Source organism: Pseudophryne corroboree, chromosome 7 (genome assembly GCF_028390025.1).
Source record: "Pseudophryne corroboree isolate aPseCor3 chromosome 7, aPseCor3.hap2, whole genome shotgun sequence".
Lineage (NCBI taxonomy): Eukaryota > Metazoa > Chordata > Amphibia > Anura > Myobatrachidae > Pseudophryne > Pseudophryne corroboree.
The window spans coordinates 35,580,112-35,593,436 of NC_086450.1; the positions used below are offsets into that span (position 1 = coordinate 35,580,112).

At 50.1% G+C, this 13,325-nt stretch overlaps 1 protein-coding gene across 3 annotated transcripts in view; it reads left to right on the plus strand.

The window, feature by feature from the left end:
• VPS8 (VPS8 subunit of CORVET complex) overlaps positions 1-13,325 on the plus strand; it is a 233,405-nt gene that overhangs the window by 37,801 nt on the left and 182,279 nt on the right. For all 3 annotated transcript variants that reach the window (XM_063932991.1, XM_063932993.1, XM_063932992.1), the window contains exons 10-11: positions 11,913-11,980; positions 13,113-13,266. In XM_063932991.1, coding sequence (XP_063789061.1) covers positions 11,913-11,980; positions 13,113-13,266 — 222 coding nt within the window. The remainder of the gene's footprint in view (positions 1-11,912; positions 11,981-13,112; positions 13,267-13,325) is intronic.

Genomic DNA, 13,325 nt, shown 5'->3' on the forward strand with positions numbered 1-13,325 from the left:
GTGGCAACGCTGCGCTCCATGCTCCCACACACATTTCCTCCAGCACTCACAGGGTGCAGGGCGCTGGGGGAGGCGCCCTGGGCAGCATGTTACTGGGTCTTCTGGGGCCGGCAGATGTTTGCTCGTTTTCGGGACCCCCGCCGGCTTTTTCGTAAGTTTGAATTTGGCGGGCTGAAGTGCGCCGGGAGGGGGCGGAGCTTAGCCGCGCGGCTCACAGGCGCCATTTTCTCCGCGTGTGCAGGCAGGAGACGCTGGTCCGGGACCTCCACGAGCTCCATCAGAGTAACGGGGAGCTTATCGGGAGGGGGGGACACCACAGTAGCTGGTGCATATTTGGTTAATTGGGCAGCGCTGGTACATATATTTTTCCTTGGTGGGATATATGGGCGCTGGGGTGTGAGCTGACATACTCCTTCTGTGTTTCTTTGTCCGGGTTTCCTTGTGGACCTGTCCCCTACTGAGGCATTGTATGTGTGTGTCGGTGGGTCGATACTAGGTGTCGACATGTCTGAGGCTGAATGTTATTCATCGGAGGAGGTTTTGGGGGAGGCAGATGCGGGTATGGAGTTGGCTCTGTCGACGCAGCCGACACCGGACTTACTTGCACTGTTGAATACAATTAATTCTAATGTCACTTCTTTATTGAAGAGATTAGATAAATCTGAATCACAGACACAGGTGTGGAAAAAATCCATGGAGGATGCTTTATCACAGGTACAGACCCCGTCGAGGTCGATAAAGAGGCCGTTCACTCAAGTGGTAGATACGGATACCGACACGGATTCTGAATTCGATGTCGACTTCACTGAGGCTCCTTTACACCCAAGATTAGTTAAGAGTATTCAGTACATGATTGTGGCTATAAAAGATGTGTTACGCATTTCTGAGGAACCTGCAGTACAGGAAACAAGGATTTGCTTGTTTGAGGATAAAAAACCTGAGGTACAGTTTCCCCCCTCTCATGAGATGAATGCTCTTTGTAAAAAGGCTTGGGAGTCGCCAGACAAGAGGTGGCAGGTTCCCAAGAGGATTTACATGGCGTATCCTTTTCCATCAGTCGATAGGGGAAAATGGGAGGCGTCTCCTAATGTTGATAAAGCTTTAACTCGTTTGTCTAAAAAGGTGGCGCTTCCGTCTCCTGACACGGTAGCTCTCAAGGACCCAGCGGATCGCAAGCTGGAGACGTCTCTGAAGTCCATTTTCGCTAATACGGGTGCATTGCTCAGACCTGCTGTGGCGTTGGTATGGGTGAGTAGTGCTATTGCTAAATGGGCTGAGAATTTAGCTTCTGATATGGATACCCTTGATAAAGATACTGTTCTTTTAACTCTTGGTTATATCAAGGACGCTGCAGATTACCTGAAGGATGCGGCGAGGGATGTTGGTCTCTTGGGATCAAGAGCCAATGCCATGTCGATTTCGGCCAGAAGGGCGCTGTGGATACATCAATGGAATGCTGACGCGGATTCCAAGAGAGCTATGGAAGCGTTACCCTTCAAAGGTTATGTCCTGTTTGGGGAAGGCTTGGCGGACCTGGTGTCTACCACGACGGCGGGTAAGTCCTCGTTTCTTCCCTATGTTCCCACACAACACAAAAAGCCACAACATCAGCAGATGCAGTCCTTTCGTCCAAATAAATACAGGCGAGGAAAGGGTTCGTCCTTTCTCGCTTCAAAAGGTAGAGGAAGGGGAAAGAAGTCGCCTGCGGTGTCAGGCGCCCAGGACCAGAAGTCCACCCCTGCCGCTACCAAGTCCACCGCATGACGCTGGGGCTTCCCTGGAGGAGTCCGTCCCGGTGGGGGGCCGTCTGCAGTTCTTCAGTCGGGTCTGGGTCCAATCGGACTTGGATCCGTGGGTTCTAGAGATTGTATCTCAGGGCTACAGGCTGGAGTTTCAGGAGACGCCCCCTCACCGGTTTTTCATGTCGACCCTGCCAGTGTCTCTTCCCGACAGGGAGGTTGTGCTGGCAGCAATACAAAAGTTGTGTCTTCAGAGGGTCATTGTTCCCGTTCCCTCGTCTAAACGGGGGGAGGGGTTCTACTCGAGCCTCTTTGTGGTGCCGAAACCGGACGGTTCGGTCAGACCGATTCTGAACCTAAAATCCCTCAATCCATACTTGAAAGTTTTCAGGTTCAAGATGGAATCTCTTCGAGCGGTGATTGCCAACCTAGAAGGGGGGGATTTTATGGCGTCAGTGGACATAAAGGATGCCTACTTACACATCCCAATTTATCCTCCGCATCAGGCTTTCCTAAGGTTTACGATACAGGATTCTCATTACCAATTTCAGACGTTGCCGTTTGGGCTTTCCACGGCCCCCGAGTATTTTCACCAAGGTCATGGCGGAGATGATGGTTCTCCTTCGCAGGCAAGGGGTTACAATTATCCCGTACTTGGACGATCTCCTGATAAAAGCGAGGTCCGAGGAACGGTTGCTGAGGAGTGTGAGTTTGGTACTGTTGGTGCTCCGGCAGCATGGTTGGGCGCTGAATTTGCCGAAATCTCAGTTGATTCCGGCCACTCGGCTGTCGTTTCTGGGCATGATTCTGGACATGGAGTTACGAAGAGTATTTCTTCCAGAAGAAAAAGCTCTAGAACTGCAGTCAATGGTCAGGGAACTTCTGCGGCCGAAGTCTGTGTCCATCCATCAATGTACTCGGGTTCTGGGGAAAATGGTTGCGGCGTACGAAGCCATTCCGTTTGGCAAGTTTCATGCCCGGGTGTTTCAGTGGGATTTGCTGAGCAAATGGTCCGGGTGTCACCTGCACATGCACCGGAAGATAAGTCTATCTCCCAGAGCCAGAATTTCTCTCCTGTGGTGGATGCAAAGTTCTCACCTCCTGGAAGGTCGCCGGTTCGGTATCCTGGGCTGGGTGCTTCTGACAACAGATGCAAGTCTCCGGGGCTGGGGCGCAGTCACCCAAGGAAGGAACTTCCAGGGGAAATGGTCGCTCCAGGAAGCTTGTCTTCATATCAATGTTCTCGAGTTAAGGGCCATTTACAACGGCCTGCAACAAGCAAGAAGCCTTCTTCAGGGTCGACCGGTCCTGGTACAGTCAGACAACATCACAGCGGTAGCACATATAAACCGTCAAGGCGGAACAAGGAGCAGAGCGGCAATGGCGGAGGCCACAAGAATCCTTCGCTGGGCGGAACAACACATGAGTGCTCTGTCAGCAATCTTCCTACCGGGAGTGGACAACTGGGAAGCAGATTTCCTCAGCAGACACGATCTCCATCCGGGAGAGTGGGCTCTTCACCAAGAGGTATTTGCAGAGGTGACAAAGCGTTGGGGAGTTCCGTTAATAGACATGATGGCGTCTCGTCTCAACAAGAAGCTTCCGAGGTATTGTTCCAGGTCCAGAGACCCCCAGGCAAGTGCAGTGGACGCCCTGGTGTCTCCGTGGGTGTTCAGGTCGGTGTATGTGTTCCCTCCACTTCCTCTCATTCCAAAGGTGCTGGGGATCATTCGACGAGCAAGGGTTCAGGCGATTCTCGTCGTTCCAGATTGGCCAAGAAGGGCCTGGTACCCGGATCTTCAGGAGTTACTGGTGGAAGATCCTTGGCCACTTCCTCTAAGAGAGGACCTGTTGTTGCAGGGTCCATGCGTGTTTCCAGACTTACCGCGGCTGCGTTTGACGGCATGGAAGTTGAGCGCCAGATCTTAGCTCGTAAGGGTATTCCTGGGGAAGTCATTCCCACTCTCATTAAGGCTAGGAAGGAGGTTACGGCGAAAACTTATCACCGTATTTGGAGAAAGTATGTTTCCTGGTGTGAGACCATAATGGCTCCTGCGGAAGAGTTTCACTTGGGTCGCTTTCTCCATTTTTTGCAGGCAGGTGTAGAAGCGGGCCTAAAATTGGGCTCCATCAAGGTACAGATCTCGGCTTTGTCTATTTTCTTTCAAAAGGAATTACCTGTCCTCCCAGAGGTTCAGACTTTTGTGAAAGGAGTAATGCATATCAATCCTCCGTTTGTGCCTCCTGTGGCTCCATGGGATCTTGACGTGGTCTTACAGTTTTTCATGTCTTCCTGGTTTGAGCCTTTGTGTAAGGTTGAGTTGAAGTTTCTCACTTGGAAGGTAGTCATGTTGTTGGCGCTGGCGTCTGCCAGGAGGGTGTCAGAATTGGCGGCTTTATCTCATAAGAGCCCGTATTTGATTTTTCACTCTGATAGGGCAGAATTGCGGACTCGTCAACAATTTTTGCCGAAGGTGGTGTCTTCGTTTCACATTAACCAACCTATTGTGGTGCCGGTGGCTACGGAGGCTGGGGCGGTTCCAAAGTCTCTGGATGTGGTGAGAGCTTTGAGGATCTACGTCGCCAGAACAGCTGTTGCCAGGAAAACTGAGGCGCTGTTTGTCCTGTATGCTTCTAACAAGATTGGTCATCCTGCTTCAAAACAGACGATTGCACGCTGGATTTGTAGTACGATCCAGCAGGCTCATTCTTCGGCCGGGCTACCCGTGCCGAAGTCAGTAAAAGCTCATTCTACCAGAAAGGTGGGCTCGTCTTGGGCGGCTGCCCGAGGCGTATCGGCTTTACAGCTCTGCCGTGCAGCCACCTGGTCATGGGCAAACACTTTTGCCAAGTTCTATAAGTTTGATACCCTGGCTGATGAGGACCTTACGTTTGCTCAGTCGGTGCTGCAGAGTCGTCCACACTCTCCCGCCCGGTCTGAAGCTTTGGTATAGACCCCATGGTCCTTTTGGAGTCCCCAGCATCCTCTAGGACGTAAGAGAAAATAGGATTTTGGTACTTACCGATAAATCCTTTTCTCCTAGTCCGTAGAGGATGCTAAGCGCCCATCCCAGTGCGCATAGGCGTGCGCAGCACATTTTATTAGGGGGTGCACCATCGGAGGGGTGTGTCTAGCACCGCCTTATGGGCGTGTCTAGACACCATCTATTGACGGTCAACGCAATATAAAATATCCACCCTTGTACCAATCTTAATAAAGCAGATACATTGTCAGATGTTGTGGTGTGCAACAAACAAACACCCCTGATGGCACTCACTGCAATTACAATGCTCCTCCTCAGCCTGGTCTGGCTCCCCCTCTCTTTCCCCTGCAAGCTGCAGCAGCTTACTTACTAGTCAGTCACTCACTGACACTGACAGTCGCAGACTAGTACTGCTGCTGCTGCTGGAAAAACGAGTGACGTGTCAATGCTGCTGCTGACTGCCTGCCAGTATTGAATTTGTCTTCCTAAGATGAACGCTGGCTGCATGCTGCTCATCAGTGGCTGGTGTTGGCATAGCATAGAAGTAGAGAGGTGGGCATGTGGCAGGTGGGCGTGCGAGCATGTTTTTGTACATGGAGTTTGAAAGCCGGTGGCAGTGGCACCCTTCATTAACCCAGGCGTCCAGTCAGTAATGCAATCCTGACAGGGTGCAGCGCAGAGGGGACAGTAATCAGCCTGCTCGGCGATCGCTGCATCAGGCATGTGAGATCGGGGTGCCAGACATTAGGGGGTGCCTGTGCGCACCAGGAACCCCCCCTGCGCACACCTATGCCAGTGCGGACTGTTACTGGCAATGTTTTCGTGTTGGTTAACTTGGTTTGTACACGGGTAGTGTATTTATGTTTTTTTCAGCTTGTTGCTGTTGTTATTTCATACGGTTATCTGGTTTACTGTTACTCCGGTGATACGGTATGTTTGTGGTGTGGGCTGGTATGTTTGTAGCCCTTAGTTTACACAAAAATCCTTTCCTCGAAATGTCCGTCTCTCCTGGGCACAGTTCCTATAACTGAGGTCTGGAGGAGGGGCATAGAGGGAGGAGCCAGTTCATACCCAGTTTAAGTCTTTTCAGTGTGCCCAAGCTCCTGCGGATCCCGTCTATACCCCATGGTCCTTTTGGAGTCCCCAGCATCCTCTACGGACTAGGAGAAAAGGATTTATCGGTAAGTACCAAAATCCTATTTCTCTGACGTCCTAGTGGATGCTGGGAACTCCGTAAGGACCATGGGGAATAGACGGGCTCCGCAGGAGACTGGGCACTCTAAAAGAAAGATTAGGTACTATCTGGTGTGCACTGGCTCCTCCCTCTATGCCCCTCCTCCAGACCTCAGTTAGAATCTGTGCCCGGCCAGAGCTGGATGCACCTAGTGGGCTCTCCTGAGCTTGCTAGAAGGAAAGTATTTGTTAGGTTTTTTATTTTCAGTGAGATCTGCTGGCAACAGGCTCACTGCTACGTGGGACTGAGGGGAGAGAAGCAAACCTACCTGCGTGCAACTAGCTTGTGCTTCTTAGGCTACTGGACACCATTAGCTCCAGAGGGTTCAAACACAGGGCCTGACCTCGATCGTCCGTTCCCGGAGCCGCGCCGCCGTCCCCCTTGCAGAGCTAGAAGACAGAAGAAGGAGATGAAATCGGCGGCAGAAGACTCCGGTCTTCATTAAGGTAGCGCACAGCACTGCAGCTGTGCGCCATTGCTCCCACTGCACACCACACACTCCGGTCACTGTAGGGTGCAGAGCGCTGGGGAGGGGGGCGCCCTGGGCAGCAATAAGAATACCTTTTGGCAATATATACACATAATACAGTCTGGAAAACTGTATATGTGTAAAAACCCCCGCCATTAAGCTATACAAAACGCGGGAGAAGCCCGCCGCTGAGGGGGTGGGGCCTTCTTCCTCAGCACACCAGCGCCATTTTCTCTTCACAGCTCCGCTGGAAGGACGCTCCCCAGGCTCTCCCCTGCAGTATCCTGTACAAGAAGGGTAAAAAAGAGAGGGGGGCACATAAATTTAGGCGCAAATAGGATAATAAGCAGCTATTGGGAAAAATCACTCATTATTGTAAATCCCTGTGTTATATAGCGCTGTGGTGTGTGCTGGCATACTCTCTCTCTGTCTCCCCAAAGGACTTTGTGGGGTCCTGTCCTCAGTCAGAGCATTCCCTGTGTGTGTGCGGTGTGTCGGTACGGCTGTGTCGACATGTTTGATGAGGAGGGTTACGTGGAGGCGGAGCAAGGGCAGATAAGTGTGGTGTCGCCCCCGACGGGGCCGACACCGGATTGGATGGATATGTGGAAGGTCTTAACAGACAGTGTCAACTCCTTACATAAAAGGTTCGATGACGCAGCAGCCTTGGGACAGCCGGGATCTCAGCCCGCGCCTGCCCAGGCGTCTCAGAGGCCATCAGGGGCTCATAAACGCCCGCTAGCTCAGATGGTAGACACAGATGTCGACACGGAGTCTGACTCCAGTGTAGATGAGAATGAGACAAATGCACAGTCTACAAAAGCCATCCGATGCATGATTACTGCTATGAAAAATGTATTGCACATTTCTGATGTTAACCCGGTTACTACCAAGAAGGGTATTATGTTTGGGGAGAAAAAGCAGCCAGTGACTTTTCCCCCATCTGATGAATTAAATGAATTGTGTGAGGAAGCGTGCAGTTCCCCCGATAAGAAACTAGTGATTTCTAAGAGGTTACTGATGGCGTACCCTTTCCCGCCAACGGACAGGTTACGTTGGGAAACATCCCCTAGGGTGGACAAGGCGCTCACACGCTTATCAAAAAAGGTGGCACTGCCGTCTCAGGATACGGCCGCCCTAAAGGAGCCTGCGGATAGAAAGCAGGAAGCTATCCTGAAGTCTGTGTATACACACTCAGGTACTATACTGAGACCTGCTATTGCTTCAGCATGGATGTGTAGTGCTGCAGCCGCATGGTCTGATACCCTGTCAGACAACATTGATTCCCTCGACAGGGATACTATTTTGCTAACCATAGAACATATAAAAGACGTCGTCTTATATATACGGGATGCACAGAGGGACATTTGCCTGCTGGCATCTAGAATTAATGCAATGTCCATTTCTGCCAGGAGAGTATTATGGACTCGGCAGTGGACAGGTGATGCTGATTCTAAAAGACACATGGAGGTTTTGCCTTATAAGGGTGAGGAATTGTTTGGGAACGGTCTCTCGGACCTCGTATCCACGGCAACAGCCGGGAAGTCAACTTTTTTACCTCAGGTTCCCTCACAGCCTAAGAAAGCACCGTATTATCATGTACAGTCCTTTCGGCCTCAGAAAGGCAAGCGGATCAGAGGCGCATCCTTTCTGCCCAGAGGCAGGGGTAGAGGAAAGAAGCTGCACCAGGCAGCCAGTTCCCAGGAACAAAAATCCTCCCCTGCTTCCTCTAAGTCCACCGCATGACGCTGGGGCTCCACAGGCGGAGCCGGGTGCGGTGGGGGCGCGTCTCCGAAACTTCAGCAACCAGTGGGTTCGCTCACAAGTGGATCTCTGGGCTGTACAAATTGTATCTCAGGGATGCAAGCTGGAGTTCGAGGCGACTCCCCCTCGCCGTTACCTCAAATCAGCCTTGCCAGCTGCTCCCAGGGAAAGGGAGGTAGTACTGGCGGCAATTCACAAGCTGTACCTCCAGCAGGTGATAATCAAGGTTCCCCTCCTTCAACAGGGACGGGGTTACTATTCCACAATGTTTGTGGTACCGAAACCAGACGGTTCGGTGAGACCCATTCTGAATTTAAAATCCTTGAACACTTATATAAGGAAGTTCAAGTTTAAAATGGAATCGCTCAGGGCGGTTATTGCAAGCCTGGAAGAGGGGGATTTTATGGTGTCGCTGGACATCAAGGATGCTTACTTGCATGTCCCCATTTACCTACCTCACCAGGAGTACCTCAGGTTTGTGGTACAGGATTGTCATTACCAATTCCAGACGCTGCCGTTTGGTCTGTCCACGGCACCGAGAGTATTTACCAAGGTAATGGCCGAAATGATGATACTCCTTCGGAAGAAGGGAGTTATAATTATCCCGTACTTGGACGATCTCCTTATAAAGGCGAGGTCCAGAGAGCAGTTGTTAGTCAGCGTAGCACTCTCTCGGGAAGTGTTGCAACAGCACGGCTGGATTCTGAATATCCCAAAGTCGCAGCTGATTCCTGCGACGCGTCTGCTCTTCCTGGGCATGATTCTGGACACAGAACAGAAGAAGGTGTTTCTCCCGGTGGAGAAGGCCCAGGAATTGTCATCTCTGGTCAGGGACCTCCTGAAACCAAAACAGGTGTCGGTGCATCACTGCACGCGAGTCCTGGGAAAGATGGTGGCTTCTTACGAAGCAATTCCCTTCGGCAGGTTCCATGCCAGGATTTCAGTGGGATCTGTTAGACAAAGGGTCCGGATCGCATCTTCAGATGCATCGGTTGATCACCCTGTCCCCAAGGGCCAGGGTGTCTCTGCTGTGGTGGCTGCAGAGTGCTCATCTTCTCGAGGGCCGCAGATTCGGCATACAGGACTGGGTCCTGGTGACCACAGATGCAAGCCTCCGCGGATGGGGGGCAGTCACTCAGGGAAGAAACTTCCAGGGGCTGTGGTCAAGTCAGGAGACTCGTCTGCACATAAATATACTGGAACTAAGGGCCATTTACAACACCCTGAGTCAAGCAGAGCCCCTGCTTCAAAACCAACCAGTGCTGATTCAATCAGACAACATCACGGCGGTCGCCCATGTAAACCGCCAGGGCGGCACAAGAAGCAGGATGGCGATGGCAGAAGCCACAAGGATTCTCCGATGGGCGGAGAATCACGTGCTAGCACTGTCAGCAGTGTTCATTCCGGGAGTGGACAACTGGGAAGCAGATTTCCTCAGCAGACACGACCTCCACCCGGGAGAGTGGGGACTTCATCCAGAAGTCTTCACGCAGATTGTAAACCGTTGGGAACGGCCACAGGTGGACATGATGGCGTCCCGCCTCAACAAAAAGCTAAAAAAAATATTGCACCAGGTCAAGGGACCCTCAGGCGATAGCTGTGGACGCACTAGTGACACCGTGGGTGTACCAGTCGGTTTATGTGTTCCCTCCTCTTCCTCTCATACCCAAGGTACTGAGGATAGTAAGAAAGAGAGGAGTAAGAACTATACTCATCGTTCCGGATTGGCCAAGAAGAACTTGGTACCCAGAACTACAAGAAATGATCTCAGAGGACCCATGGCCTCTGCCTCTCAGACAGGACCTGTTACAGCAGGGGCCCTGTCTGTTCCAAGACTTACTGCGGCTGCGTTTGACGGCATGGCGGTTGAACGCCGGATCCTAACGGAAAAGGGCATTCCAGATGAAGTGATTCCTACGCTGATAAAAGCTAGGAAGGATGTGACAGCAAATCATTATCACCGCATATGGCGGAAATATGTTGCCTGGTGTGAGGCCAGGAAGGCCCCAACAGAGGAATTCCAGCTGGGGCGATTTCTGCACTTCCTACAGTCAGGCGTGACTATGGGCCTAAAATTGGGGTCCATAAAGGTCCAGATTTCGGCCCTATCTATTTTCTTTCAAAAAGAACTGGCTTCACTGCCTGAAGTTCAGACGTTTGTTAAGGGAGTGCTGCATATTCAGCCCCCTTTTGTGCCTCCAGTGGCACCTTGGGATCTTAACGTTGTGTTGGATTTCCTGAAATCCCACTGGTTTGAGCCACTTAAGACCGTGGAGCTAAAATATCTCACGTGGAAAGTGGTCATGCTATTGGCCTTAGCTTCGGCTAGGCGTGTGTCAGAATTGGCGGCTTTGTCATGTAAAAGCCCTTATCTGATCTTCCATATGGACAGGGCAGAATTGAGGACTCGTCCCCAATTTCTCCCAAAGGTGGTATCAGCGTTTCATTTGAACCAACCTATTGTGGTGCCTGCGGCTACTCGGGACTTGGAGGACTCCAAGTTACTGGATGTAGTCAGGGCTTTGAAAATCTATGTAGCCAGGACGGCTGGAGTCAGGAAAACTGACTTGCTGTTTGTCCTGCATGCACCCAACAAGCTGGGTGCTCCTGCTTTAAAGCAAACTATTGCGCGCTGGATCTGTAACACGATTCAGCAAGCTCATTCTGCGGCAGGGTTACCGCATCCTAAATCGGTAAAAGCCCATTCCACAAGGAAGGTGGGCTCTTCTTGGGCGGCTGCCCGAGGGGTCTCGGCTTTACAGCTTTGCCGAGCTGCTACTTGGTCGGGTTCAAACACATTTGCTAAGTTCTACAAGTTTGATACCCTGGCTGAGGAGGACCTTGCCTTTGCTCATTCGGTGCTGCAGAGTCATCCGCACTCTCCCGCCCGTTTGGGAGCTTTGGTATAATCCCCATGGTCCTTACGGAGTTCCCAGCATCCACTAGGACGTCAGAGAAAATAAGAATTTACTCACCGGTAATTCTATTTCTCGTAGTCCGTAGTGGATGTTGGGCGCCCGTCCCAAGTGCGGACTCTCTGCAATACATGTATATAGTTATTGCTTAACTAAAGGGTTATTGTTATGAGCCATCTGTTACTGAGGCTCAGTTGTTGTTCATACTGTTAACTGGGTATAGTTATCACAAGTTGTACGGTGTGATTGGTGTGGCTGGTATGAGTCTTACCCTGGATTCCAAATCCTTTCCTTGTTGTGTCAGCTCTTCCGGGCACAGTTTCCTTAACTGAGGTCTGGAGGAGGGGCATAGAGGGAGGAGCCAGTGCACACCAGATAGTACCTAATCTTTCTTTTAGAGTGCCCAGTCTCCTGCGGAGCCCGTCTATTCCCCATGTTCCTTACGGAGTTCCCAGCATCCACTACGGACTACGAGAAATAGAATTACCGGTGAGTAAATTCTTATTTTTTTTTTCCTTTCTTATTGTTGAGCAGCTGTGATAAAATATATATATATATATATAAAGATTCAAAATAGGAATCATTCGGACTCATCCCTAGAACTTACAAGTTTTGTTTTTGCAAAGTGTGGAAATCCTACCCTGACAATTGTGTGAGATAATTGAATTTCAAGCTGTGCTATCATCCAGATGCCATTAATATGTATATTTTTAATTGGGTAAATTGTGTGATTTTTAACTGTGTAAGCGAAGGGTTAGTTGTAAGTAGATGACCGTATTGAAAAGCTGACGTCCATTCTGTCTTCAGTTTACAGACGATCCAACGCTTGCCGTCTGCAATGATAGTGGCGGATCCGTGTTTGAGCTGACGTTCAAGTAGGTCATATTATCTTATTCAGCAAACAGTGCAGTGATTTTCCAAAGGTCTTCCAATTGCTATCAACAATGTGTAGCGCAATTCCACATATGGGCACAAGATGGGGCTATGTAGCCAACCTGTGTTGGAAATAAACAGGCGTCAGACCAGATTTTGTAGCTATGATTTAGTTCAGTGTCATATATGATCATACCTGAAGGCAGTGGGGGTGTATTAGCAAATGCTAAAATAGTAGTGAGCGCAGAACCTAGAATTTCAACTTCTGCCTTTAAGACTATGAAAAGAGTGAATATATATTTCTGACCAAGCTGTCGAGTTTTTGATTTTCAGTGTATTTTCACACAATTTTGAAATACTCAGATTTACTAAAGCCAAAATCAGCTGAAAAGCGACTGAAAAATACGACTTTAGACTCAAATCTACCATTGAACCAACCATCGGTACTTTTTCATAGAAGCCTGTAAAAAATCAATCATTTACTAACTGTCGATTTAAAAACACGAGTGAAAAATTGGGCGATTTGAGTCTGTTTTAAAATTTATTTGAAACCGACTTTTAGTGAATTTACCCCTAAGGGGTATATTCAATTAAAGTCGAAAGCTGCCGTCTATCGAAATGACGGCAGTTTTCGACTTTTTTAGGTCGGAAGGGGTTCCGACCTATTCAGTCTAACCCCAAATTATTCGACAAGTCGAGGAATTCGACTTGTCGAAAAAGCCCGTGGATCGGCGGAATAGCTGCCGATCCACGTGCTTCTGTCGAAAACGGTTTTGGCCCCCTTTTCGACCATCTCAATTCGACTTTAAAAAAAGTCGATTTGAGATGCGGGACCAGAGACGGGAGAGAGGAGGAGATGTCTGCCCGCGGCTCTCCCCCGTCTCAGCTCCCGCATCTCAATTCGACTTTTTTTAAAGTGGAATTGAGATGGCATTGAATAGCCCTGGTCGGATCCATTCCGACAATTGAATGTCGGAATGGATCCGACTTCAATTGAATATACCGTGGATGTCAGACATGTCCTGCACATAGATTCACTGGGTAAATATTGTATATGTTCCACGATGGCAATCTGTAATACGCCCTGCTTTGTACAGCTGTAGGATAACAGCTGACATCTCCTGTTTTTTCCAGACGAGTGATGGGAGTTAGGACCTGTGAATCCAGGTGCCTGTTCAGCGGATCCAAGGGGGAGGTTTGTTGTATTGAGCCCCTTCGCACAAAGGCCGAGATGCGGGACCATCCGATTACGCAGTATTCGCTGCTGGCCATGGCGTCTCTAACTAAGGTATCAGATTTCAGTACTCCATATATATCACCAAACCATAATGTACGAACCCCGCTGTA